This window comes from Phyllostomus discolor, chromosome 3 (assembly GCF_004126475.2).
Source record: "Phyllostomus discolor isolate MPI-MPIP mPhyDis1 chromosome 3, mPhyDis1.pri.v3, whole genome shotgun sequence".
Taxonomy (NCBI): Eukaryota; Metazoa; Chordata; class Mammalia; order Chiroptera; family Phyllostomidae; genus Phyllostomus; species Phyllostomus discolor.
Window position 1 is genome coordinate 83,104,227 of NC_040905.2, and position 27,545 is coordinate 83,131,771.

The following is a 27,545-nucleotide window of genomic DNA, read 5'->3' on the forward strand; positions in this document are numbered from 1 at the left end:
AAGGTTTTATTTGTTTATTTTTAGAGGGGAAGGGAGGGAGAAAGAGGGAGAGAAGCATCAGTATGTGGTTGCCTCTCTCATGGCCCTTACTGGGGACCTGGCCCGCAACCCAGGCATGTGCCCTGACTGGAATCAAACAGGTGACCCTTTGGTTTGCAGGTCAGTGCTCAATCCACTGAGCCACACCAGCCAGGGCTCTTAAAAAAATTTTTTTTGTATATTTTTTCATTACCATTTAACCCATTACACTGCCCTCCCCTCAATAATCACTATATTGTTGTCCGTGTTTTCCTTTTTTGCTCAATTTTCCTCCACCCTCTATCCACTACCCACCTTAGTTGTCATTCTGCTCTCTATCCATGACTCTGTCTCTATTTTGCTCATTAGTTCGGTTTGTTCATTAGATTCTACATATGAGTAAAATCATATGGTATTTGTCTTTCTTGGACTGGCTTATTCTCCATGCCATCCATAGTATTCTCCATGCCATCCATAGTATTCTCCATGCCATCCATACTGTCACAAAGGGTAAAATTTTCTTCTTTTTTTACAGCCAAATAGTATTCCACTGTGTAAATGTCCCATGGTTGTTTTATCCACTCATTGATTGATGGACACTTGGGCTGTTTCCATATCTTGGTGATTGTAAATAATGTAGCAGTAAACATAGGGGTGCTATGTTCTTTTTTATCAGTGTTTTGGGTTTCTTTAGATATATTCTCAGAAGTAGGATTGCTGGGTCAAAGGGAAGATCCATTTTTAATTTTTTAAGGTAACTCTATACTGCTTTCCATAGTGGCTGCACCAATCTGCATCCCCACCAACAGTGCAAAAGGGTACCCCTTTCTCCACATCCCCACCAGCCCTTGTTGTTTGTTGATTTATTGATGATGGCCATTCTGACAGGTGTGAGATGGTATTTCGTTGTAGTTTTAATTTGTATTTCTCTGATGATTAGTGACATTGAGCATCTTTTCATATGCCTATTGGCCATATTTATGTTCTCTTTGGAAAAGTGTCTAATCAGGTCCCTTTACCATAGTTTAATTGGATTGTTTTTTTTTCTGGTGTTGAATTTTGTAAGTTCTTTATAACTTATGGATATTAACCTTTTATCAGATGTGCTGCCATTCAGTGGGTTACCATTTTATTTTGTTGATGATCTCCTTTGCTGTGCAAAGAGTTTTTGTTTGATGTAATCCCATTTGTTTATTTTTTTTCTTTTGTTTCCCTTGCCTGAAGAGTACATCTGACAAGATATTGCTATGAACAATGTCCGAGATTTTGCTATTTTTCTTCAATGATTTTTATGGTTTCAGTTCTAATATTTAAGTTTTTGATCCATTTTGAATTTATTCTTTTATATGGTGCAAGAAGGTGGTCTAGTTTAATTCTTCTGCATGTATCCAATTTTCCCAACACTATTTATTGAATAAACTATCTTTATCCCATTATATGTATTTGCTTCCTCTGTCAAATATTAATTGACTATAAAGGGGTGGGTTTATTTCTGTGCTCTCTATTCTGTTCCATTGATCTATATATCTGTTTTTATGCAAGTACCATGCTGTTTTGATTACCATTAGGTAGCATGATTCCTCCAAATTTGTTCTTCTATCTCAGGATTACTTTTGCTATTCAGGGCCTTTTGTGGTTCCATATAAATTTTTGAAATAATTTTTCTAGTTCTGTGAACATTGGAATCTTGATAGGAATTGTGTTAAATCTATAGACTGCTTTGGGTAGTATGGACATTTTAATGATGTTAATTTTTCCTATCCATGACCATGGCATGTGCTTCTACTTATTTGTATCTTCAACTTCTTTCTTCAATGTTTTATAATTTTCTGAGCACAGGCTTTATACATCCTTGGTTAGATTAATTCCTAGGTATTTTGTACTTTTTGAAACAGTTGTGAATGGGATTGTTTTCTTAATTTCCCTTTCTCTCAGTTTGTTATTGGCACATAAAAATGCAGCTGATTTCTGGGTATTTATTTTGTATCCTATTACTTTGCTAAATTAATTCATCAGTTCTAGTAGTTTCTTGGTGGAATATTTGGGTAGTGTATGTACAGTGTCATGTCGTCTACCAATAAAAAAATTTTTCTTCTTCCTTTCCAATTTGGATCCCTTTTATTTCTTCTTCTTGTCTGATTGCTATGGCTAGGACTTTCAGTACTGTGTTAAATAAGAGAGGTGAAAGCAGTCATTCCTGTCTTGTCTGTGATCTCAAGGAGAATGCTTGTAGTTTTTGCTTGTTGAGTATGATGCTGGCAGTGGGTTTTTCATATATGGCCTTTATTATGTTTAAATATATTCCCTCTATTCCTACTTTACTGAGAGATTTTATCATAAATGTGTGCTGGATTTTATCAAATGCTTTTTCTGCATATATTGATATGAACATGTAGTTTTTAAGCCATCATTTTGTTTGTGGTGAATCACATTTATTGATTTGCAAATGTTGTACCAACCTTGCATTTCAGAAATAAATCCCACTTGATCATGATGTATAATTTTTTCTAATGTACTCAGTTTGTGAAAATTTCCTTAAGGATTTTAGCATCTATATTCATCAGGGATATTGGAGTATAATTTTCTCTTTTTTGTAGTGTCTTTATCTGGTTTTCGAATTAGGATAATGCTGGCCTCATAAAATAGGCTTGAGAGCTTTCCCTCCTCTTGGATTTTTTGAAATAGTTTGAGAATGAGTGGTGTTAGTTCTTCCCATAATATTTGGTAAAATTTACCTGTGAAGCTGTCCAGTCCAGGGCTTTTGTTTATTGGGAGTTTTTTAATTACTGCTTCAATTTCACTAGTTGTTACTGGTCTGTTCAGGTTATCTGCTTCTTCCTGATTCAATTTTGGAAAATTACATGTTTCTAGGAATTTATCCATTTCATCCAGATAGTCCAGTTTGTTAGCATATAACTGTACATAAAATATTCTTACAATCCTTTGTATTTCTTCAGCATCAGTTATTTCTCTTTCACTTCTGATTTTATTTATTTGGGTACTTTTTCATTTTTCTTGATGAATCTGGTTAAAGGTTTGTCAATTGTGTTTATCTTTTTAAAAAATCAGGACTTGGATTCATTGATCGTTTATATCATTTTTTGTCTCAATTTTATTTATCTTTGTTCTGATCTTCATTATTTCCTTCCTCCTGCTCACTTTATGCTTTGTTTGTTGTTTTTTCAAATTCCTCTAAGTAAAAGTTAGATTGTTTATTTGACCTTTTCCTTGTGTTCTGAGATAGACCTGTAATGCTATAAATTTCCCTCTTAGGATTGTCTTCCCTGTATCTCACAGATATTGGACTTTCTTCTCATTTTCATTTGTTCGAAGGTATCTTTTGATTTTTTCCTTGATCTCATTGCTTACCCATTCATTGTTTAAACACATGTTATTTAAATTCCATGTCTTTGTGTATTTTTTGGTGTTCTTCTTGTGATTGATTTCTAGTTTCATAGCATTGTGGTCTGAGAAAATGCTTGCTATGATTTTAATCTTTTTAAGTTTATTGAGAGTTGTTTATGTCCTAATATGTGGTCTATCCTAGAAAATGTTCCATGTGCACTTGAAATGTATATTCTGCTGTTTTGAAGTGAAATGCTTTGCAGATATCAATTAAATCCATTTGACCTTGTGTGTCATTTAAGGCTGTCTCCTTTTTGATTTTTTGTCTGGAAGTTCTGTCCATTGAAGTCAATGAGGCATTAAAATCCCCTACAATGACTGTATTCTTTAAATTCTTTTTCTTTTTGCTGCTCTGCTTGGTGCTTTTTTAAACCTTGTCTTCCAAATTGCTAATTCAGTCCTCTTCTTCATCTAACCTACTGTTTATTCCTTCCAGTGTACTATTTATTTCAGATATTGCATTCTTTATTTTTGACTAGTCCTTTTTTAATGGTTTCTATTTCTTCTTTTATGTTGTTGAGCCTCCTTATAATCATTACACTAAACTCTCTATCTGATAAATTGCTTACCTCCCTTTCATTTAGTTCTTTTACTAGAGGATTTTCTTGTTCTTTCATTTGGGGCCTATTTCTTTGTCTTCCATTTTGGCTGCCTCTTTGTGTCTGTGTCTATGTATTAGGAAGGTCTGCAAGACTCTGGTGCAGGCTTATGTCAGGTGCTGCCTATGACTGGCCCTAGGCAGCCTGATTAGCGCTATCAGTGATATACAGCATTTTGTTCCTGTGGCTGTGCCTGTTTTCATGGAGAAGGAACCAGGCTATGTACCAAGGCCATCTTTTACTAGCACTGGCTCAGGGGGAGGGTCAGCTAAAGTGTCTGAGCTCTCAGAGGTTGGCCTTAGTTGTTAAACTTAATCACTTAGGTAGCCTCCAGCTGTACTCAGCAGCCCACAAGTTAAGCTCCACAGATTGGGGCAGAGTAATTCCTGTGGGTGGACCTATTGGTTTACCTCTGGCTGATGTCATTTGAAGAAGAGTGCTCTGCCTGAGAAAGATGGCCGCTGCAGTATGGGGAATGACCCAGCACAGGGATCCTGGCAGCTGTTCCTTCAGTTCTCTGTCTAGAGCCATCAGCTTTAGACTCTCCTTACGTGTCTCTAGTCCACACTGCTCTTCCTCTGCCGGAGCCCAGGGTAAGTGGCTACAAATGGATTTTGTGTGTTGGCCCTTTAAGAGGCTCTCTGAGTCTCCAGCTGTATCTCCTTGGCAGACAGAAGCCCTGCTGCTATCCACAACTGGATGTTATGTGGGTTCCTATCCTGGCTCTGGTGTGATAGGCCAGGGAGTCCAGCTTGGGGTTTAGACCCCGAACTTCTCAGAGGGAACCCACCGGCCACTTTAATATCCCTCCAGAACTTCAGTTGCCACCCATGGGAGCCCAGCCAGCCCTCCCATGCCTCATCTGCACTCCCTACCAGTCACATTGCGGTGAAGCGGTTTCTTCTGTGTGTCTGTGGTCATAAGGCTTCTCTCCAGCTAGTGTTCAGTTAGTTATTCTGGATGATTTCTCTACAATTTAGTTATAATTCCAGTTTGGTCTTGGGAGGACATTTGTGCAGCTTCCACTTAACTCCTCTGCCATCTTGGATCCCCACTGTTCATTCTTAATACCACGAAAAGCCAGCTAGAAATATGGACCTTTCATGTGATACAGTTATGAAAGACATGCTACCACTTATCAAGTCTTCTTGCTCCTTTAAGTCAAACCTAACTTATATCTGGTCACATATCTAGATCTGTTTTTTAAAGGAAATACAAGGAACAGAAGAATGTATTAAATAATATAACCAGGATAATATTTGCAAATTCAGCATATTAAAAATTCTGTATGACAATAGGTATTCTGTAAAAATATCTATTTTTCACATACATTAATAGCAAGACAAAGAAAAATGATGAAAAGTAAATATATGTGTATATTTTTAAAATACCTAAAACATAATAAGAAAATTTAATGTGTGGTCCTTGTTTGATCCTGATTCAAACAAACAACTTAAAAAAGGGAAAGAGATTTTAAGACAATTGGTGAAATTTGAATGGCAACTAGATATTGATGATATGAAGGAACAGCGTTGTACCTTGGCAGTTACCTCAGTGAAATGAGCACTATACATTGATGGCAACTAACGTAAATGATTTTAGTGTCACTAGCATGGAAGTATTGGTTCAGAGTGAGGATCCAAAATATTGTGGGAGGGCAGATTCCCTCTTAGATTTTTTTTTCTTGGCAGATTCAAATGAGACCAGTGTTTGAGGTTAAAGCACTCACATTGGCCTCTTGTTGATCACTGAGAGAGAAAAAATTCCAGAGGCCCCCTGAAACTAAATTGTGAAATCCCTCCATGAGGGGAGAGAAAAGGAGAATATGTCATTTTTTTCCATGTCTCTAATATCAAGAAGTATTCCCCTGAGAAAATTGAGGAGAAGGGATCAGGGAATAAGGTTATGTGTGCCCAACTCCTGATAAGCCTTCTCAAACTCTGAAATAACAACAGGATAACTAACTCCCTGTGGACTAAAAGGCACCTCTGGTCAACCTCAGCCTTGGAGAAAGTCTTGGCTTAATTGGTCAGTTCTCAGACAGCAGGTTGCCGAGATTAGTGAAGAAGTTGCATCATGAGTATGTTTTCCTTCTCATCCCTCTGACCCCATGCCCTTAGATCTCTCTCTGCTAAGCAAATGTAACGGTTACTGATGCTGTCAGACTCAGGTTGAAAAACCTCTGGGATATATTGTCATACCTGTATATCATTCTCATCTTACCCTAATATACCACAGTGCACATTTTTCTATACCCTAGGAAAAAAGAGAAAGAAATAGTGGGAACACCAGGAGAGTACACTGGGAGGGGATATACTGACTATTTGTTATTCTAACCCTTGACTCTCATTTATCACTGCAGTTCTTCCAGAAAATTATTATTTTGCTGTGCTTTTCTCTGAGATTTTCCCTGCCCCCTTACTCCACCATCGAACTGCACCCACTCTAAGGGGACTGTAATGTGCTAAAAGCACAAGGTAACTAATAGAAATAAAGAATGCAATGCCCCCTTCCTAGGGTTCCTCTTCTAAAGGGAGTCCCTCACTGATGGTCAAAGACAAACAACAGGGCAGATGAATGGTAGAGGGGATAAGTGGGAATGGGTAGCAATTGGAGGAACAAAACCTTAAAAGGTTTTGGCTTTTTCTCATGTTCTTTCCTTTTTTCTTTTTGAATTAACCCTCCTTTTTGTAACTGCAAAGTGACTGGTTGAATTAGAAGGAACTGGGATTTTCTCTCACCCATAAGGATGAGCTTCTCTTGTGAAATGCCCTGCTGAGATTTCATGAAACACTGAAAGTGGGACTGGAGGGAGAAGGCTGCTTAGACCTGCCAGCAGGGGAAGGAAATAGGGTGGAAAGTAAGAGGAAGGTGGCGTTACATCTTTCTTGTGGAGAAGTCAGCCCTCAGATATTGAGAATATGGGGTTCTCTTAAAAATCAGGTGGATGTGCAACTTGGAAGGGAAGGTTCTGAGTTGGATTATATAGATGTTGATTTTATTAATCTTTTTGCTAGACATAACTAGGTAGATTATTGGTTCCCAGTAATCTTCTCATTGAAAATATCTGTAATAACTCACCCCCTTCCTCTGGAGAATTGTTTTTCTTCCCCCTACCTTCCCCTGACACCCACACATAAAGCCAAGATGCAGTCATGTGATTTGGCTGAGAGCAGCCATTCTCTTGCTTAACCATGTCTTCTCCACTTGAGCCCGTGTCCTTGACTTCTCTGATTGAATAAGGAAGAGCACTTGACTCATTCTGGACCTTTCATGGTGTTCACAGTGACACATGACTCAGCCCGAACCTATGAAATGCCTCCCCTTGGATTTTCCAGACTTGAGCCCCAGAATAATGCCATTTTCTTTCTGGTCAACAAGCTGTGTGAATGTGTACTGAGATCTGCACACAATAAAGTTTCCATCCTCGTGGAGAAACTAAACCAAAAGAATGAAGTTGATACAGAGAAATGACAGCGTCGATAGTGTTTGATTTCCTGGTTCCATCTGCTCCTGGGGCAACCCTACCTTTGCTTTTCCTCTGTTGGATTGCGTGAACCTATAAATTCCTCTTCAGCCTAAATGAGTTTAAGGACATTCCTATTACCAGAAACCAGAGAGCCCTGAAACAAGAGTGAAGTGATCACAACTAACAGATTGTTTCTTCGTGAATCTTAGGCCCAGCAGCAGCCCAGCTATAGATTGTTATAAAACTTTTCCCCCTAATATCATGATATTGAGATAATTAAAAATGTTTGACTCTAATATTTGCTCTATGACAATGATATAATTCATTAGTGCGCAAATGACTGATGGATATTTGTTCCAAATTCTTCAGGCTCCAAATTTATACATTAGTTCAGGAAGATATGGGCAATGAAGGTCCAACATTTGATTTATTTAGAAAAAAGGAGTTGTCTCTTATCAGTAGCTATCATTACATTTGTCTTTAACCCCTATTATGTACAGTTGTGTCATGAAGTCTGGTTTGCCTTCGTATGTAAAGAAATTGGGAACCAGCAATATTGTATATCTAGCAGTGACTTGGCATATTCTTGGGTATTGTATCACTGGTTCAACTTTTGGTTTTGTGGGGCACACAGGCACACTCTCGTGTGTTCTCTCTCTCTCTCTCTCTCTCTTTCTCTCTCTCTCTCTCTCTCTCTCAAGTCGGTGCCTATAACCCATGGTTAAGCAGCAAATTATTGGCAACAAATTGTAAATACACACATATATCCTTCCAAGTCATTTGTACACAATCCAAGTTTTTTCCTGCCCCCTCTGAGAAGTTCTAAGATTTATTTCACACTTACCTAAATTATACTATTAGGTATAACATAAAATAATTTCAAATATATGAAATGAAGGAACCATGAAAAAAATAATGGGTTGATCCTCAGTGTTATCGATGAGTAATGTTTGAACAGGAGAGATTTTAATAAGAGGTACCTAAAAGCATTCAAGTTATCTAACAAATAAGAAAAGTCTGTATTTCCTTCTAAAATAAAACGTGGTTGAGAGATTGAAAAGTCCCTTAAGGGATCATTCTACACCTGTTCTACCTATTTAATCTTGTAGTTTTTAGGAAGCACAGCAGACAGTAAGTTGGTTGGATTCAGGTATCCATCTCCTCCCACTCAAATGCTGCCACTGTCATACATTTGTCTTAAGTAATCTTCAAATAATCTCATTTATGAATTGATAATTACTTAATATGACATATCCCAGAGCTTTCTATGAAAAAAAAAGCAGTTTAGTAAGTGCTATTAAAAAGTTATTTATGGCAAAACAAATCTTAGAAACACTAGATAACAAAGATAAAGTGGTTTCTTTACTACAGGTCTCAGAACGTTCTAGCATGGTAATATATATTGTGAGTATCTGCCATAGAGATAACATTTCCCATACTTATTTTAATATGGGATTCTTTTTTTTATCCTCTGCCAAGGACACTTTTTTTCCTTGCTTTAGAGAGAGAGGAAGTGGGGCAGGGGGTGGGGAGGCAGGTGGGGGGACAGAGACATCAATGTGAGAGAGACCTCAATTGATTTCCTTTTCATGCGCACCCCAGACAGAGGTTGATTCCACATCCTGGGTATGTGCCCTGACCGGGAATCAAAACTGTGACATTTTGGTCCATGGGACGATGCTCTAACCAACTGAGCCACACTGGCCAGGGCCATAATACGGGATTTTTTTTTTAACTGTTTTTGAAACTAGAATTCCTCAACACATACTGGAAGAAATAAATATTCTCCTAATTCTGTGTAAATATTTTACTTATTCAAATCAAAAAGAGGTATGGCACAAGAGTTTTGTTTAGACTGAAAATTACTAAAATGAAAATGGTTTATTCAACCTGTGCATTAATAGTCTTCTACTAATATCTGTGACAAGGATTAGAAATATTAATAAGTGAATAACATAGGCAGTTAAGTTTTCTGACGGGAAGGAATGACCTGCCCTCCCCATCTTTGGTTAATAAGCTAATAATGAACAGTGCTTGAACACTTGTGGGACTAAAGAAATTGTCGTTTGCATTAATAAGGAAAACAGAGTCAGATACTTTGCCCCGAGCAGGTAAGGAAGCAGGAATCCGTGGTTTCAAGTATCACTGCATGCACTGCTTGCTGTTCTACTCAAATCTGCAAGCTGCCAGCCACAAGCCTTACATCTATTTTACCTGCAAGAGCTCTTTAAAGGTGCATTGTTTTGTGGGTTAATTTCGTGAGGTGTCCCCCTGCCCCACTCCCCCCAAAAAACACTTGTCCACAGTTTGAGCCTGGTTTGTTCTCTCAGGTTACCAACTTCCAGGCTAATCTGGTACACGTTTAAATAAGGAATACTGTGACAGCAGTACTTCTCTTTGTATAAATAGTTAGTAGCCTGAGATGGATGTGCCCCCTCAGTATATATATGCTTATGCATATTTCTTACAAATCCTAATTAAAACAGAGTGTGGTTGTTCTCATAATGCCTGCCTGCTCTGTGTCCTTGAACTGGCTGGTGATGGTGATAAAACTTAGGATCCATTCAGGTAGTTTCTTTTTTAAAACATCAGCTAGATTTTTTTAATCCATCATACACAAGTTTCAAGTCATATGAGCTTATTAAATAATGCCTTAATACAAAAGGCAACTAAGCAAAACCACCAACCATATACATGGCTTTAAGATGTTACCCTAAAGTGAAATTCATGTCATTGACTTATATGTAACAACAAATGACCACTTAGGATACTTGAAATCATTTATTCAAGGTATTTTCATAATTTTGCACTCATAGTATAAGCATACAAAAGAGAATGTGAGAGTGTAAAGAATATAAAGCCAGTGTCTGGGCATTTTAGAGTAAGAGCTCTTTAAAAAGTTACAGATGTTTTACAAGTAAGGTTCTGAAAAATTTGGAAGAGACTAAAACTTCATTAAAAGTATTGCAATACCAAATGACATGCCATGTAGTTAGTAGCCAGCAGTTATATATTAATTAAATGTTTAAGTCCTGTGAACTAAGACAGCACTTTTACATTCAAGTTGAAATAATTCAGCACCATTTTGACTTCATGGATAAGTGAAATGCTGGAAGTTTTAGAAGTGGCCCAGGACTTTTGGCAGCTGAAAATGAAATATAGCTGTTGTTTGAATATATTAACTGTGAATATGAATTCTAAATATAAAAAATATATAGAAAAGGGGTGATTTTTACTTATCAGTTACTATACTGTTAGTATCAGAACAAGTTACTTTTAAAATAAAATATCTTCTGACCAGAAATTCTATATTTTCACACAATTTGCTAAAGATAAATTCTCAGTGCCATGACAATTTTAATAAACTGCAATTCCTCTAGAATCTCAATATTGGGAATGTTTATGAATGTGGTTATCCTATGAGGTTTCAAAGAGAAAAATTTATGTTCATTATTACAAATATTGCCTAGCATTGAAATTGTGAATAAAATTATGCAAAAATATAGATTTCCTGGATATAGTCAAGATGTAGATTCATATGCTGTGGTACTGTTGAGAGACTGAATCCTAGTCTCCGAGGTCAAGATATCTTTAAATCCAGACTATGGTCTGGATAATTATGAGGCCACTAATATGGCACGTAGAAGACTCACTAAATTACTTTCCTATTTAGCCCATCTTTTTCACAGTCTTTATTAGTTTCAAAGCTAGTACTCAACATTCTTTGTATCTTTTCTGCTATTTAACTTTTTTAGAGTTTGGTAAGCTTGGATTGTTTATTTTATTAATGGATAACTTTTACCACCTAGTCATTTTCTGTGAGTTTTTGTGGTTATTCAGAGAAGCAATCCTTTGAGGTTCAAACATACTAAGTGTTAAATCAATACTTGTGAGTAATTTGGGAGTGTTTAGGGGTGATTGAGGGGGAAGAATGTTTACCTAAGGAATAAGTGAGAATCTTTAGCTTCCTAATTGAAACTTTTTTTCAAAATCAACCAAGTAGGACATGTTATATTTAAAAGGCAGACATTTGAGGAATTGGAAATATTTTTAATTATTAGTAACATACATGCATATAACCATTAATTATTAACTTATTTTTAAAATAAAATATGGTCATGAAAAACAATAGTGCTTAAAATAAAATTTTTTAGACATGTACTTATAGTTCTTAAAATGAAATAAAGTGAACCTAAAGGGTAATAATGACATTTTTAATACTTGAGGTTAGGAATAATCTTTTTTATATCCTAATGCCTAGCACGTGAGTGCCTGACATATATTAGGCCCTCAAGTGATGATGGATGGACAGATGGAGAGCTCAATGAATGATAAATGTGTCATCTCATATGTATCCAAAGGCCATGGTATTGGCTAGCTTGTAATACAAGGGGTAAGAATCTTGATGAAACTATAGATCTTAAATCTGTAGATGCCATTGTGGCTCAGCATTAATACTGACAGTAGTTTTCTGTTGTTTTTTTAAGCATATTAAAATATTTGAAAAGATTACAATTTAAAAGAAAGGATCATTCTACCATCTTAAAACTAAAAAGCAACTTAAGGCAAAGAGGTACATCAAAGAAGCTATCCCATAGCTCAGATAAGAGCTCAGTGAAAGTTCTGGGTCTCTATTAAGCTGTCTGTATTCTCTGTTGGTAAGTGTGTGCCCTGGCGCATGTGGGTTATGTGGTCCTCTGTTATCCACCCCTCAGTGACTGTCCGTTTCTAGCTCCTCTCCCCCTGCTGGGCACCAAGTGAGTGTGGAACCTTGTTGACTTTACAATTCCATGACATATATATAGTACAGGGATGCCAACTCATTTTTAAAGTTCTACCTCATGTGTCCTTGCACTTGAAGTACCTTGCTTAAGATTTTAATACTTGTTAATGTAGGAAAACTTCTTAAGCACCACTAACTTAAACATGTGATTTGTTTTTTTCTGTACTTTTTGAATTTAGGAAAAAGAGAAATTCTCCAAATTCTGTTGTAGCACATGGTTTCACAGTTTAAAATAAAATCACAGCTGTCTCATTATGCAGCACAGTCCTTAGTTTTGCAGAATTTTTTCCCTTATTCACCAACTCCTCAAGTGTGTAATGCTGTGTGCTTTCCTAATTTGGATTGTATTTCAGACACACACACAAACATGTATGACTGACTCCTGGCAGACCTAGGATAACCTTCCTGAATCCACACACATTATGTCTTCCATTCTGGATAACTTAACATTTTCTAGCATTCATCTTCTTAAACCTAAACATTAAAAAATGTAGAAAATTTGAAAAATTTTCATTAATTTTTAAAGATGTTTTTCATTAATTTTTAAAAAGTATTTGACAGACAGTTATGGTTTGAGGGGCTTGTGTGTATGATTTTTATTTTATGTCAATAAGGAAAGAATTTTGGCTAATATTTCAATATACTTAATTGTGCATCTTTGGATGTATTACATTCGTTAGCAGAATGACTTCCCATTGACACAGTTGTGCTATGTATACCAGTCCCCCAGAATGGTAATTTCAAGGATGCCACTTAAAAGTTCTCTGCCCATAGGAAAACTAGAGAGTAGAGGGAGCATCAACAAATGGCAGAGAGGAGCTGGGCAGCTCAATTACTTAATTTGTTCTGAAACAAAGGCTGACTTAAGTCAGAATGAAATTGTACACTTGACAGAAAGAAAGGAGTGTATCTACTAATTTAAAACAGTAAACATAAATTTTATATAGGGATGTAACTATCTGAATACATATATTGCCATTTCTCTGCTATATAGTAATACTTCTTGATACCAATGGTAATGTGTTTGTTCCTTTCTCAGCACCAAATGTGTCCATATCTATTTAAACAGTAGGAGCCTCATTTCTAATTGTTCTATGCCAGGACATATATAAGCCAGTTATTATTGTGGTTCACTGAAATTTCAGTACTTTAGAAAATTCCCAGTTCAAAGTAATTTTAGCTCATTCATTGAAATATTATTTTCCTTTCTGTATTATAATTTCAAAAAGAGCATAAGAAATTTGGATTTCTTTGAAAGAGCCAAGTGTGCAAGTATGTAATTGAAACATTATGTTAATTCACAAAATAATGTGAATCATATTAAAATGTTTCCAAATAATGCCAATTTAAATGTTCAAAATCCAGTTATGTACTATTATAAAACAAACAAAAATTCCTTTGTTGAACAGAAAGTTCCCTTTTTCCAAAATACATAAATCCTACTGAAGTTTATCTATTTTTTCCCACTTCAGAACACCAGGCACTGATTTATCCATTGGGAGTCTTGGCTTGCTTTTTAATACCTATATTAAAAAACAAAATAAGAGAAATTATTAACCTGATATTTTATAAATGAACACAGTAGACATGTTTGAAGTCAACCTTTTAAAAAATTGAGATGTCATTTCCCTCCACCTAAGCAATGGTCACCTTCTGAAATTTACCATTAATACTTGACTTTAATACTGATTTAAAGATTTTATTTATTTTTAAAGAGAAGAGAATGAAGGGAGAAATACAGAGAGAGAAACATTGATCAGTTGCCCCTTGTACACCCCCAACCAGGGACCTGGTGCCCACAACCCAGGCATGTGCCCTGACCAGGAATCAAACTGGCAACCTCTGGGTTTGTGGGACAATGCCCAGCCTACTAAGCCACACCAGTCAGGGTGATCTTAATACTGATTTAAAGAAAGTAACTGTGTCAATAGCAGAAAGTGTATCCCTGATGCCTACAGACTTGATGTCTATTGTTAAAAGAAACATCCACTGAAATAGTCAGGAGCACAGCAGAACTCCTCAGACCTGCAGCCCTGCCTGGGTACGTTCGCTCCATGGAGCAAGTGTGGCGTGTGTGCCAAGGAGCAGGGTCATGGCCTCTTCATTAGTCCGTTCCCAGCATGATTTGGGATATACAGTGAGGCATTAATGGGCAAGACTTTATGGACAGGATCAAAACCAATAAATCAAATATTAGTGTATTTATATTATGATCATAGATCCCTGTGTAAAGGAAGTAAGAATGTACTTAGTCCAAATCATAAACCATAAACTTCCAAACACTAATTTCTATAAGAAAAGAATGTATTTGTAGCATCGTGGAGCTGAACTAGGCCACAGAGTCAGCTGATCCTTATGTCTTATTTACAGGGAGGAGAATGAGGGAGAAGAGAAATAAAGGCACACACTTTCTCACTGGATGGTGTGTTCACACCCAGGGAATACTCTCAGATATTTCCTTAACATGAAAAATATCAGTGAACTGAGAGGTGATATGTCTTTAAGATTTAAAAAAAAAACAATAATATTATGGAGGGAATCACACGTGCTCTTGCTTACAGAGTCACCAGACTGGCCACATAACGTTAGGCAAGGTACACTCCCCATCCAAGAAACTGTAAAGACTCCGCATCACCTCCAAAATGAAGTTCCAGCTTTTCAACTTGCTCCTCAGTGCTCTTTGGTCTGGTTCCAGCTTACTTCTCCATACTTTTTGCCTAACTCTTAACTCCACGAAACATGTTTCAGCCAAAGTAGAACACTTGCTTTTCTAAACACATCCTGCAATTTCTTCCTGCCACATAGGTGTCAGTGATGTTGATTCCTTCCAGCATGCTCTTGCTTAACTCTCCCCAGTGCAATCCTCCTCAGCCTTCAAGACCCACTTCAAGTGCTGTCCTAAAGCTACTCCTGATCCTCAGCCAGGGAACTCTGAGCCCTAGCAAGGGAGACCAGAAGTGAAAGTCCAAACATAAAAGACAGTCACCCTGAACATGACAGTTTCTTTCTCAAGTCAAGGTTTCGGCACTTCTCCCATTACTTCCTGCTCATAGATAAGTGTGATCTTAGTTTATTACAAACCACTAACTATGGGTCATTAAACTTTTTCATATTTTCATCTGATCAATATTTATTATTAAAATTCTACCTCAACCACTCTTGCAGTTTAATTACACTCAGTGGCAACTGGTTAAAAAAAAAAAGGCAACTCTAGGCTGGAGCAATATAACAATTTTTATTTGCTTGAAATATCTGGCAACATCCAATTCAATGGGTTCTACTGATTAAAGTGAGACAGATTGTGCCCACAGAGCCAGTTTTCTAGACTTAGTCCTAGAGCAAGGTCAGCAGTCATACCTGGGAGTCACCTAACTTATCATAACAGAGGCCCTGGTCCCACTGCATTTTATCTTACCCCTTTCACCCTCTCAATTCTAAATTCCTAAAGACAAGGTAATTTATCTATTAATCAGGTATTGAAGAAGAGGCTACATTACACAGTGGCAGACCTACACCTGGCAATGGCTACATGGCAGACAGACGGCTAGGTCCCAGCCATAATGGGATACAGCAGGAGACAGACATTAAACACAGAGATTCACAGGCAATTAATTGGAATTATTGTAATAAGGCTACAAGGGAGCATTCCAGGGTCAGGAATCATTTATCTTTGCATTACTCTCTAATATGTAGTGTAGGACCTCAATAAACACACAGTACAAATGTGAGTACCAGTGAATAAATAATGAGTGAAGAAATTAAGGAACTATAAAAATTAAGAGAAATTAATCCATTTATTTTTTATTTATTGTAGCCCAAATTACACTGATGTTCTGGGAGTTTACAGTTATACTATGATCAACTCTATACAATATGGGTCATAAACCCATCCAGGTTTTCTGTATTGTGGGCATGTTCAGAGAATAATTACCTCTTTTTCCCTATGCTGTTCCTTTGCAATTAAAAGCTTCATTTATTTTTAATGCTGTGATGATGCTTGTAGAGCACAGGCATTTATGGGAATAAGGAAAAGGCACCCCTGAGAGGTGAACGCAGCCCAGGCCACAGTACATGGTTCTGTAAATGGATCACGGGCTGCTTTAAGCCCATTTCCCCCAGCCAGCAGCCCCGGGGGAAAGGTAGAACCTGAACAACTAGGTGTAAGTGGTCTTGGGCAACCTACAAACTACAGGTTTATGTGCAGCCAAACTGATCCCTGGTTTGTATATTAGGGAGAAACTGCTATTAAGTATGACTTGCTAGTGTACCTGTTATGCACGCTGCAGAGGCATCGGTGCCTCCCCAACATCAAAACAAAGCTGACTGTGGTCAGCATCACTGTAATGGCGTTCCCATTGTTTGGAAGGTGTGACTCCCAGGGGGCAGATGTAGTTGGAACATATAACCCAGCAACACTAGAACAGGCAGTGCTGAGGGATCGAGGTGGAATGGACAGACAAGCAGAAAACTTACTCAGCTTTCTTTTAAGTATTTCCATCAACACACCTCCCCTGTGAATATTAATGTGCTGGGATTCTATCTAAGATTTCATTCACAGAAGGGTTTCAGGACTAGGAAAATTATGAAGGCACCCCCACACATTTCCTCCTTTTGAGGAATATTTCCCTAGTACTTGTTCTAGAACTTGAATATGTGAACTCCTGATTTCTACAGAACAGGCAGTCTGATCTCTTAAGTTGCATACTTTAAGGCAGTGATTTTTCAGAATGGACTCTGAAGAACTCTAGGAATTTCTTCAGCGCTCCTTCGTGGACTGTTTGGCAGGAGCAGGAAACCCACTGTTTGGGCTCCCACAGGGTCACCCACACTGCAGATTGCATATTTTACATATTCGGCCTCCACACAGGCTTTTTGGGTAAACAATGTGTTCTGTGTGTATGTCTTGTCTTCAAAACTAAGCTTTAGGATGCTAAAAACCTGAATATATTTCCTTTCCTTAGCAGTACCAAAAACAGATCAGCTCTAAGTGTATAGTAGTGCAGACTCTTACCATTCTCTTCCTTTGGCCCAGTTTACAGTAGCAGCCTACTGTAAAGAGGCTACAGTAGTAGTAGAAACAGACACATCCTGTGTAATGCCTGTGGATGAACTAGAACACTCTGTGAAATAGGATCACTTAGCTAGGCAAATAAGACTCACGGTGAAATCGTGCAGCCTGAGGCATACGCATGATGTCCTGTGTAGCGAATGTCGCAGCGCACGACGTTGTTGGAATAGTCCGACTCAGGCACCAGGTAGCTGGGATTCACACTGACCTAGGCAACGCAAACATCATCCGCATTTCAGACTCCATCAGCAGTGTTTACTGGTTAGTGTCTTCCTGTTTTCACAGGGCTAGCACGCTTCAACTTTCTGTGCGGGGAGGGTCAAGTTAGGCAAGTGCTTATACTTTGGACAGGTGTTGGAGAGAGGCTGTATATTTTTTCCTCAAGTCCTTTAAAATAAGAATTTTTTTCATATATCTAGGATCATTTAGAAATCATTCTAGAGGATATATAATTGCTTTCAGGGCCATGATTATTTAACATTTGAGCCAGGAAGAAGAGTTCTGTTGAATTGCAATCAAAATAAATTACAGGTACATATTTTCAAAGGTTTCTACCTTTAAAATGTAGTTTCCAGGTGCTACATCTGTAATATCAATCCACTGGCAGTCTATGTCTGCATTATATGTATCATAACAGCCAGGACTCAACCCCTAGAACAAATAAAATAAAAAGTTTAAAAAGATGGTATATGGTTAGAGCATGCTAAAGAATATGCTTATTATTTGCAAATTAAATTTTAAGTTAGTACTTACAAGAGTCTGACAAAAAACTATACTTATATTGCATCTCCCTTGAGAAGTATATGTTACTCAGCCTTATAGCACCTCCAGCTAAAAAAAATACAGGACTAATATAAGTAGTAGTACATCTAGCCTTTTAAGTGTCACAAATCAATCTCAAGGGACAAAGTAGGCCTCCACAAAAATTCTAAACTATCGCCAGTTCAAGAATAAAGGCCACGTAATAATCAATTCAGCTCAAGTGTCATCTTCTCAGTACATACAACCTTCCCCAACTTCCCCTTTCGGAAATTACCTTCCTGTACTCTGCCCGTGATACTTTTTTGTGGGTATAGCTTTTATAGTATTATCCTTTTCTTATCTGAAGTGTCATCATACTATATATCTAACTATGTAGCTAACAGTAACTATGTGTTATGTGCCAGGAATAACTTTAAACATGTCACATACCTGAATTCAGTTCCCAGAACTACATAAGGTAGGTGCTATTATTATCCCTGTTTTACAAATAAGGGGTCTGAGGCACCGTGGGGTCAAATAACTCATGGAAGGTTACACAGCTCGTAAGTGGCTGAGTTGCTTTTGCTCTTAGGCAATCAGATCCAGAGTCTCTGATCTCAACCACCACACTGTACTCTCTCTCATATTGTCACTGGATTATTTTGTTGAATTAAAGGGATGAGTGTGTGTCTCAGTGTTTGAATCCCACCTCACTGCACTTGCTGTTCACTTCACTAAGTAAATGAGTGACTCCTACAGGCTGAGAGAAGAATACCAATGAGATATGGTCCTTGCTCTCAGGAAAGTTTTAGTCTGGAGAAGTTTGTTCAAATTGAAGCCTGAAGATATAGTCTCAATTCCATTGAGAATAGTTCTACTGTTGTATTTTCATTCTAATGGTAATCTCAAGTAAATTAAAAAGCATATGCTAGAATCATTTTCACTCAATACTGCCATTTAATCTCAGTATCCAAGTCTGCTTTGGTGCTTAAGATGGCAAAATCATCTAAGCATGTCCTAAACAATGCTGGTTTGGGTATAACCTGATTCAGGAAGAAACAGGGAGAATCGTACTCTCAGATGGCACACGATATGGCACAGACAGGTCACACCCAAACTACCTGTGCCACAGCATTGGGAACCATATCCCCACCTTCCTTTGTATCAACACATTAACAGTATGTTGAGGAGCAAATATGTAATGAATAATTTTTGGCTTCTGATTTCAGCATATAATTCTGATTCCGACACATAATAAATAATCACTGTTAGGTCATTGTTACTGTTGCTACCACTACTACTAAATTTGTGGCATTATAAGGATTCACTGGATTAGACGCCTCTTTAATACAGGTTTAAATAGCACCACAGTGTGGGTCTTACTTTCAAGTGAGCAAAAGGGCTTTAAAGCGTGCTGAAATTGGCGCCCCAGGGTAATTCAGTGGCAGAAGTTATATATGAGCTTTGATTATCTGCACTAGCAGACACAAATGGGTATTTTTTAAGGCCATTAAGCAAACAGGTATTTCATATATTCAGAGTCATACTTTAAAAACAGATTAAATGTAGAACCTTACCTGAGGCTGTCAAAATTAGCTATTTGGTTTTAGCAAAACACAACCATTTGTTACATTAAATTAATAAGGTTAATGTGACAGTTTCTAGTTTTGTGTATGTTTAATATGTAAATTTGTTACCTAAGAGTTGTATGAAGGTATAAATATTAGTTGTATCTAGTTTCATATTTAGATACATTTATTCATTTTAAAACAACTAATCTAACTGAGCGTTGGGTCTCTGGGTGAATTATTGTTTTCTTTGAATGAAGCAGCAAAGTGAAAAACACAAAAACATCAATCACTTGTAATATAAGGCCTGGTGAATAATACTTAAATAGGACATAAATGGAGGGTGATAAACAGGAAAGCTACCATATAAAATGACGTGGGGTTACTCTGAGAATCAGGGACTAGAAGTGCTATAGATACCTGTAGCCCTGTGTTCAAGAGTGTCAGCAGTGCGCTCTCTAGAATGCCTCATTCTGAATGACGGGCATAAACTCCCGGTCTCTGCACAGACAGTGGCTGTGGGACTTGGAGATCGCTGAGTGAAAAAGGGAATTTCTATATGCACATATGTGTCCTGTGTGGGTAGATTACATCTTCTTTTACCCGAAGAGTAAGTGCTGCTTCAGGGCACTTATTGAACCTTCCCCCCTCCTTCCAATTATGCTGATGTTCTAAGCCCAGAGAAAGAAGCAACAGTAACATTTAGGTCACCAAAATGCTTCCTGCTACAGCCCTGCAATCTGCTTCCCCAGGTGCCAGCAGCTGATCCCCGTGTGCCCCGAGTTATATACATTCACTACTCCTTGCCAGGAGTTTGGCTGTAGTAAAATTATAATGTCCTTTTACAAATTAGAGTTTCTTATGGAAATATTGGCATGGTTTTTAACTGACACAGATTTTCCCATTATAAGACATGCAAACTGCTTAGTTCAGCATGATTTTTAAAAATCCATCCCAGGAACATCTGACATCAATTATACTGTAGGTTTAAATATATATGCATGAAGAAAGAAATTGTATCCTTCTGCTTTTATTTGCATGATTAAAAGAGACAGTTTTCAAAAGTGCTTTTTTGGAAACGTATTTTCTCTCCTTCTGCTAACCACCAGCACTGGGTATCCTATTTTTTAGCTTAATAGGGGGAGGAAGGAATTGTTTTGCAGGTGAGAAAACATGTATCTTTTCTATAGTTATTTACCAAGCCTGCTAAAGAATACAGAGTAACTGCAGATATTGGAAACCATTCAGATTTTTTCAGAGGGTAAAGGGTTGCTTTCGATTGTGGAACACAATGAGCATGCAGAGACCTTCTGTGATGATGAAATACTTTCAAAATAACTTGGATCATCAAGCCATCACTTTTCCTTTCCCAGTTATTTTCCATCTTGACTAGATGACCCCCAAAATGAAACAGTTTGTAAATGACAGGCAGGAGGAAAGAAAATGAAGACCACTCTGTTTTCTCTCCAAAGCCTGAAGATTCCTGATTCGATGATGCCAACCTACCTGTGTGTGTGCGGTGCATGCAAATCGCCTGTGGTAGCCGTAGTCACAGGACGTGTCCTCAAGACAGAAACTTGCTTTGTGGCCTTCGGCCACTCTCCTCTGGGTGTTCGCATCGAGCAGGTCATAGTGGCTGAACTCATCCATGCTGTGGTAATGTCTGACATTCCACACAACACAGAGAGAGTGGTCAGTGACACATAGAGGAAAAGTGGTGAGAATTGGAGATGACTCTGGCTGCCTCACACATTTGTTTGCACATTAAGATTGCAATGAAGTTTATCTTAAAGCCAGATTCATGCTAGATTCCCTCCCATCCCAACCCAGGGTCAGAAATCTAGAAATCTATCAAAATGCTAAGCTTCTAACTTTGCAACTTGGTGGGGGGAGACTTATTTGGAGTATCTTGCTTTTCTATTATACCCTGTTATACCTTCGAATATTAAATAGAAATAGACAATAAATTATCTGTGTTTACGTGACACTTGCCATATGTTCTCTAGTATATTTGTCTTGGCTGCCACTATACATGTTTCATTCCAAAAAAGAAGAGTACATGACTATTGGAAGGTTTCTGTGAGATTTTTAAACACTGAGTTTTTATAGATTTAAAATCACCACTAAAATGCAAAAGAGAAAAAATGGCATGTTTTTTCCACCATTATTGTTAAACTAGTATAAACTTTTATTTGGAAATAAAATAATTCTGTTCTATTAGCAGATTAAGCACTCATTATCTATTGCTATCATTTCATTAAAGAGCAGGTGCTGAGTTTCCTCTTGGCACATTAAGGAGAGAAGAGGAAATGGCTCGAACTGCAGGAAGTTCAAGGTCACACATCAGGATAGCCTGGCAATAAACACCTGGGCAATTTATCAAGGTGACTTATAGAATAAACTAATGTGAAAATCTTTTAAAGTTAGGACAGAACAAGTAGTTGTGCTGATTCAGGTCTTTTAAAAGATGGAGAAAGGTCCCTCTCAGCTCATGGAGTAGATTCAGGGGTGTCCAACCTTTTGGCGTCTCGGGGCCACACTGGAAGAAGAGTTGTCTTTGGCCACAAATTAATTACACAAACACTAATGAAAACTGATGAGCAAAAATAAGGTTTTAAGTAAATTTATGATTTTATATTGGGCTGCATTCATAGCCATTGTGGGCTGCACGTGGCCTGTGGTCCGTGGGTTGGACACCCCCGGACACCTTTCCTTGAGAAGGTGTTTGAACCCTTTTGATAACAATTTATGGTCTTTATTATATGCTGTCAGAGGCAAACCAACTATAGGTTGATATCTTGGCTGCAGAGGGCTTTTTTTTTTTAAATCAATCTCACTTGCAATATATTGGAGTAAGATTCCAGCAAAGCCAACTGCTGTATACTACCCACAGTTTTAATAAGCTGGACTTAGAGTTTCTGATTTGAAAGATAACAGGATGTAGTAATTGACATTTTATCTTAAAGACACACTCTACTGATTATGTCAAAATACACAGAAAAATTCTAGATGTAAATAACAACAGTTTTCTCCCTTTGGTTTGTGTAAGAATCATTTGAAAAATGATAAAGGAACTCAAAAGTACCCAGGAGGCCCATATACTTACTGGTGACAGCTGTGCCATTCCCAGGAATATCTTGGTCGGCTTGGTAAGAAATCTGATGTCCCTTGATTTTTCACTCTTTGGGGAAATCTTAGCAGCACCCTGTGATCATAATCTCTGACATCCACCCTGTATGCTGAGCTGTCATTTTGAAAAAAGAAACATTTTCACAAACTAAAGACAAAGGAACAAGCAAAACCTTTTTCAATATATAATGCTGACTCCCTTACTCCCCATACTAGACTATCAATCCAAGAGACCAGGGGATTTTGCTTATTTTAACTATTGCTGAATCTCCAGATCCTAGAACAATGCCTGGCAAGTAGAGCTCTGTGAATGTGTGTTGAATGAATGGGTAAAATGAATGACAACTAAGGAAATCCTCAGTTTAAATGTAAAAAGATAATAGAATTAGCATTAAAATTTACATGTGAGCCTTGGCTGGTGTGGCTCAGTGGACAGAGTGCCAGCCTGAGGACCAAAGGGTTGCCAGTTGGATTCCCAGTCAGGGCACATGCCTGGGTTGTGGGCCAGGTCCCCAGTAGGGGGCTCAGGAGAGGCAACCGCACATTGATGTTTCTTTCCCTCTCTTTCTCCCTCCCTTCCTCTCTCTAAAAATAAATAAAATCCTAAAAAAGTGCTCACAGACTATAAAAAATTTACATATGATAATGTAAACTTTATAATCATTTCAAGTTTAACCACATGAATGAGTGAAAAACTGAGGTGGTAATTATCCCAGATTTTTTAAAAATCATATTTACTTGTTAATAATTTTTAATCTAACAATATATTTCTTGAATAATTAACTAAGATGTAAAGTGGGGAAATAATTCTAAAACAATACACCCAGATTAGATAGATAATTTTTTAACTTCACCATCTTCAAAACAACAGCATTACTATAATAATACTGGGAGTGCAATGGTGTGAGTGATGCAAGACTCAAGAATGAAAATGATGAGCTTCAATTTCTTCTCTTCCTTTAGCCTAAGGGTTATAAAGGGTCAAAGCGAGAGAAATATACAAATAAATATTACTATGTTTCTTATAATATATTTTGTATGAAAATACATTCAAATACTATTGATGACCTTATTTCACACTGTAAAACATTGTTGAGACCTATCAAAACGTTCTTTTGCTCCCTCTGCTGGCTTCCCAGCAGCATACTCAGGGAAATCCACTCCCAGAATTGCTATGATTTTATTTTAGGACTGATGGAAAAAAAAAAAAAGAAAGAAAGAAAGAAAGAAAGCAAGCTTTCTATAATGGCAAATTAGCTCCCCAGTCTTTTAAGGGAATATTGACAAACTCTTCAATTACAAAAATTTTTCACGTTTTGTACAGTTTAATAGAAAGTTATTGGAAACAGCTAGCTCCAAAACTGAAGGATCTTGAATCTTGTGCTTCAGTTTGAAAGAGAACCCACAGAGAACCCATGGAAATCTTCAAAATTTTAACTCTCCATCCAGGTCAGCATGCCCAGGAGATGAAGTCCTACTTCCCCGCTCTTGTACCACCTCCTAACTCTTGTCCGCAGGAACAAGAGTGGTCAGAACCAGGCACCTGATCTGCCCCTGGAACCAAGACCAGGCAGCCAGGCCGCTGATATCCCAGCTAGTACCTGGCCAAGCAGTTTTCCTCCGCAGCGCATCTCAGGTTGTACATGGACACCTTTTGCACGTATGTGGAAGCCTGGATGTAGTAGGGATCTGGCACCAGGTCCGGGAGACCTAAAGGAGAGCAGACGATGGGCACAGCAGTGAGACAACCCTGCGCCCCCTACCCTGGCAGCTGGTATCTCCGTACCCCTTGCTCCTCATCCTTTGCCCAACCGGACTGCTTGTCTGTGTGTGGCTGCGGGTAGCAGGAGAAAGGGGATGCCCCAGGCTACAAAGCAATGTAGAAAGGAAGCAGGAGGGGCCAGGCGCGTGGTTTGCACCAGATTCCAGGGCTGCCTGTGCAGGCGCAGGGGGAGGGATCAGATCTGCGGGAACTAGGGCCTGCCGCGCCCTGGCAGCCACGTCGGGGGCCACCAACTACTTAGGGGAAGGGGTGCGCGGTGGTTTCCACGACTTGTGCTTACCGTACTGAAAGTAGCCTGTGCCATACCCTGGCCGGTACCTGCTCCCAGGCCGGGGCCTTTCGTACGTGTCGTAGTAGTTGTAATAGGGGTTGTCGTCGGAGTACTTGTAAGGGTTGTATGGGTCGTCACCCACCATGCCGTCCACTCGACTAGGGGGCCTCAAGTTACTGAGCGCTGGGCGCTCAGCTGGTGCAGTCCGGTTCCTCGTGCGCAAGGCACCAGCGTCGTGGGTCCCAGACGACGAGTAGCCAGCTTGGAACCAGTGGCGGGCTGCGGGCCCGGGGAGGCCAGCAGCGGCTCCCGAAGAGGCAGCGGTCCGCGCCCGAGTCGCCGCGGTGCGGTTGTTGCGGAGCAGTAGGATCGGGGTGCGCGGCTGCGAGGCAGCCGCGTTGGCGGCGCCCTGGGCGGTGGCGCCTGGGTCCCGTCGGCGCTGCGGCTGGTATTGCGAGCCCTGGCTCAGCAAACTGAACACCTGCCCGTTGTTCTCCCATTGGATCCTCTGGCTCCAGGCTCCAGGAGCCGCGGGAGGTTCTCGAGGGGGCTGCTGCTGGCCCGTGGCCGGCGGGGCGCAACGCACGAGCGAGCAGAGCTGCAGGGGCCCCAGCAGGAGCGTGGTCCAGGCGAAGTGCATCATTCCCTTTCCCGGATTGCCCCCACTCCAGGAGGACGTAGCTCAGAGAAAAGAAAAACGGGGTTCAAGTCACGTGAGAGAGGGAGAAATCTTCAACCCGGCAGGCAGTGGAGCGCGAGTATCTTAGCCTCACAAGCAGTGCGAGGGGTGGGCTGCAGACCCTCCTCCAGTCAAGGCAGCTGCTGGGACGTGGCACCCGCCTCTCTCCTCTTTCCCAGTGCTCTGGAAGGCGATGGGGAGCCGTGCAGGCGGCTCTGCGAGCCGGCAGTGTCTGGAGTGAAGCAAGGAGGAGAGATTTTAAACTTTCTGGCACGTTTGCAAAGTTACACAAGCCCCGTTCGGGCCCGGCCACCCCTCCGCTATTTGTTCACGTAATACGATTGGAAACGTGCGAGGGGGACAGCTCCTCGCCTCTGCCCCTCCCTCCGCTCTCAGTCCTGCCCTCCTCCCCCCAGACACGTTGCACAGGGAGCGTTAAGGGGAAAGAACAAAAACGGAACACACATCCTGAGACACACTAGGCTTAATCTGGGGCGAACATGCAGGAATTTCAAAAGACTCAGACAAGCGAAGGCAGCCAGGCCATGGGGCGACGCCAAAATATGCATGAAGAAAAATGCTATTAGGTCACCAGCCCCAGAGAGGCGGGAAGTCAGGAGGTGGGGAGGATGCCGGGACGAGAGTTGGAGGCAGAGGCGAAAGATTGTGACTAACTTATCCATAAGGAGTTAACCAGACAAATTTCCCAATGCATACTCCCTCGTCTTTGTGGGAAGTGCTCTCAGCAAATAAACCCAGGATATCAAATTTTGTTTTGTGTGTGTGTGCAGGTAATATGAGAAATGGGTTACAAATTTGTATCCTACAGTGAATATTTTAATAACCAAAAGTGAAATTTTGCAGGGAACAAATTCCAGCTATAACACTGAAAGCGATGAATAAACCTGTCTCTTTTCCCGAATGCTGGCCTGATTTGTACTTTGTGTGGAAGTGAAGAGCCATCTTTCAAGTGTCTACCAGGAAGTTTCATTGAAGGGGGGCCAGAGCAAGTCTGGCTACTCGAGCACTCGGAAGACAGCTAGCTAGCTTCAAATCAGCATTTTATGTGGCTTTGTTTTTCTCTTTCTACATCTAATAATTACATTTGACTTTGGATTTTAAAAACTTAAGTCACCGTTTGCTAAATGTTGAAAAGTCCTATGATGTTTGATTGATTCCACATTAAACAAAGAGGTTGCTAAAGAAACTTAACCGCCTTGGGATTCAGTTTTCGGTAAAGAGAAGGGAGTAGGAGTGGCCAGAGGAGAGCTGGTAGGAGGGTAAGGTGGGAGGTGGGTAATGCTGACTGGAAAGAGATGCTTAATGGTCCAGTTATTCACATACCACGCAGGGTTTCTGCTGTGCTGGAAACACTTCAAAGAAAAATTGCTGCTAAAAAGACTGATTTAAAACTGCAACTCAAAACCAGATTTTAATAACCTTTTTTTATTTTGGTGTTATCGTTGAGCTGTTGTCTAAGTGCACTTCAATAGTTAGCTATCTCTGCCAGTCTCCGACTTTCCACGTTTAATGACCACATTTTGGTGGGGTCGTGGACATCTGCTGATCGGACTGCTCACCATCCATTTTCCACTTTTTCTTGTCAGAACGCCTGTGTTTTCCTTTGGGAAACTTCCCCTACCCCGCTGAATTGTGGGACTGACTGAGCATTCGTGGGACTTCCCCCACTTCCGGTAGTGGTCATGAGATCCAAGTCTGGCTCATCAAACTGTCTCCCTAGGATCTGAATCTTGAACAGAAGGACATCGAGAGTCAAAAATGTTGAAGTCCACTCTTTACACTACTGAAGAAAGTGTCTGTGGGCTCTTGCTACACAGATTCCCCTTGAGCTGAGTTACCACAGTATCTTCCCAACACCTGGTTCCTAAGCTTTGCCTTCAATTTTTCCAATGTGTTCCTTTGTGGCATAACATGGTCAGAGTCAATTTCTGGCGTTTGCCAACTAAAGATCCCTGACTCACACTGAGGGAGCTGTGGCTGCCCCTCTCACCTAATCAGATCACACAATTTT

At 39.4% G+C, this 27,545-nt stretch overlaps 1 protein-coding gene and 1 long non-coding RNA gene across 3 annotated transcripts; one reads left to right on the plus strand and one right to left on the minus strand.

Annotated features, from left to right (window-relative positions):
* The first annotated feature begins 863 nt into the window (after positions 1 to 863).
* On the plus strand, positions 864 to 13,821 carry LOC118499523. The gene is made up of 3 exons (XR_004902019.1): positions 864 to 875; positions 8,005 to 8,008; positions 13,688 to 13,821. It is a non-coding gene; the product is annotated as an uncharacterized LOC118499523 (long non-coding RNA).
* Positions 10,260 to 25,855, minus strand: LOX (lysyl oxidase). 2 transcript variants are annotated; one of them, XM_036020690.1, is made up of 7 exons: positions 24,844 to 25,853; positions 24,382 to 24,490; positions 22,758 to 22,895; positions 21,158 to 21,314; positions 17,898 to 17,993; positions 17,435 to 17,550; positions 10,260 to 13,797 (listed from the first exon to the last, which is right to left on the minus strand). In XM_036020690.1, the coding sequence occupies exons 1-7, from the start codon at positions 25,475 to 25,477 to the stop codon at positions 13,791 to 13,793; spliced, it is 1,257 nt and encodes a 418-aa protein (XP_035876583.1). In that variant the 5' UTR covers positions 25,478 to 25,853; the 3' UTR covers positions 10,260 to 13,790. The 2 variants fall into 2 exon arrangements, with proteins under 2 accessions (XP_035876583.1, XP_028384721.1); XM_028528920.2 differs by lacking the exon at positions 10,260 to 13,797 and having other exon boundaries at positions 17,431 to 17,550; positions 24,844 to 25,855.
* Positions 25,856 to 27,545: the final 1,690 nt, after the last annotated feature.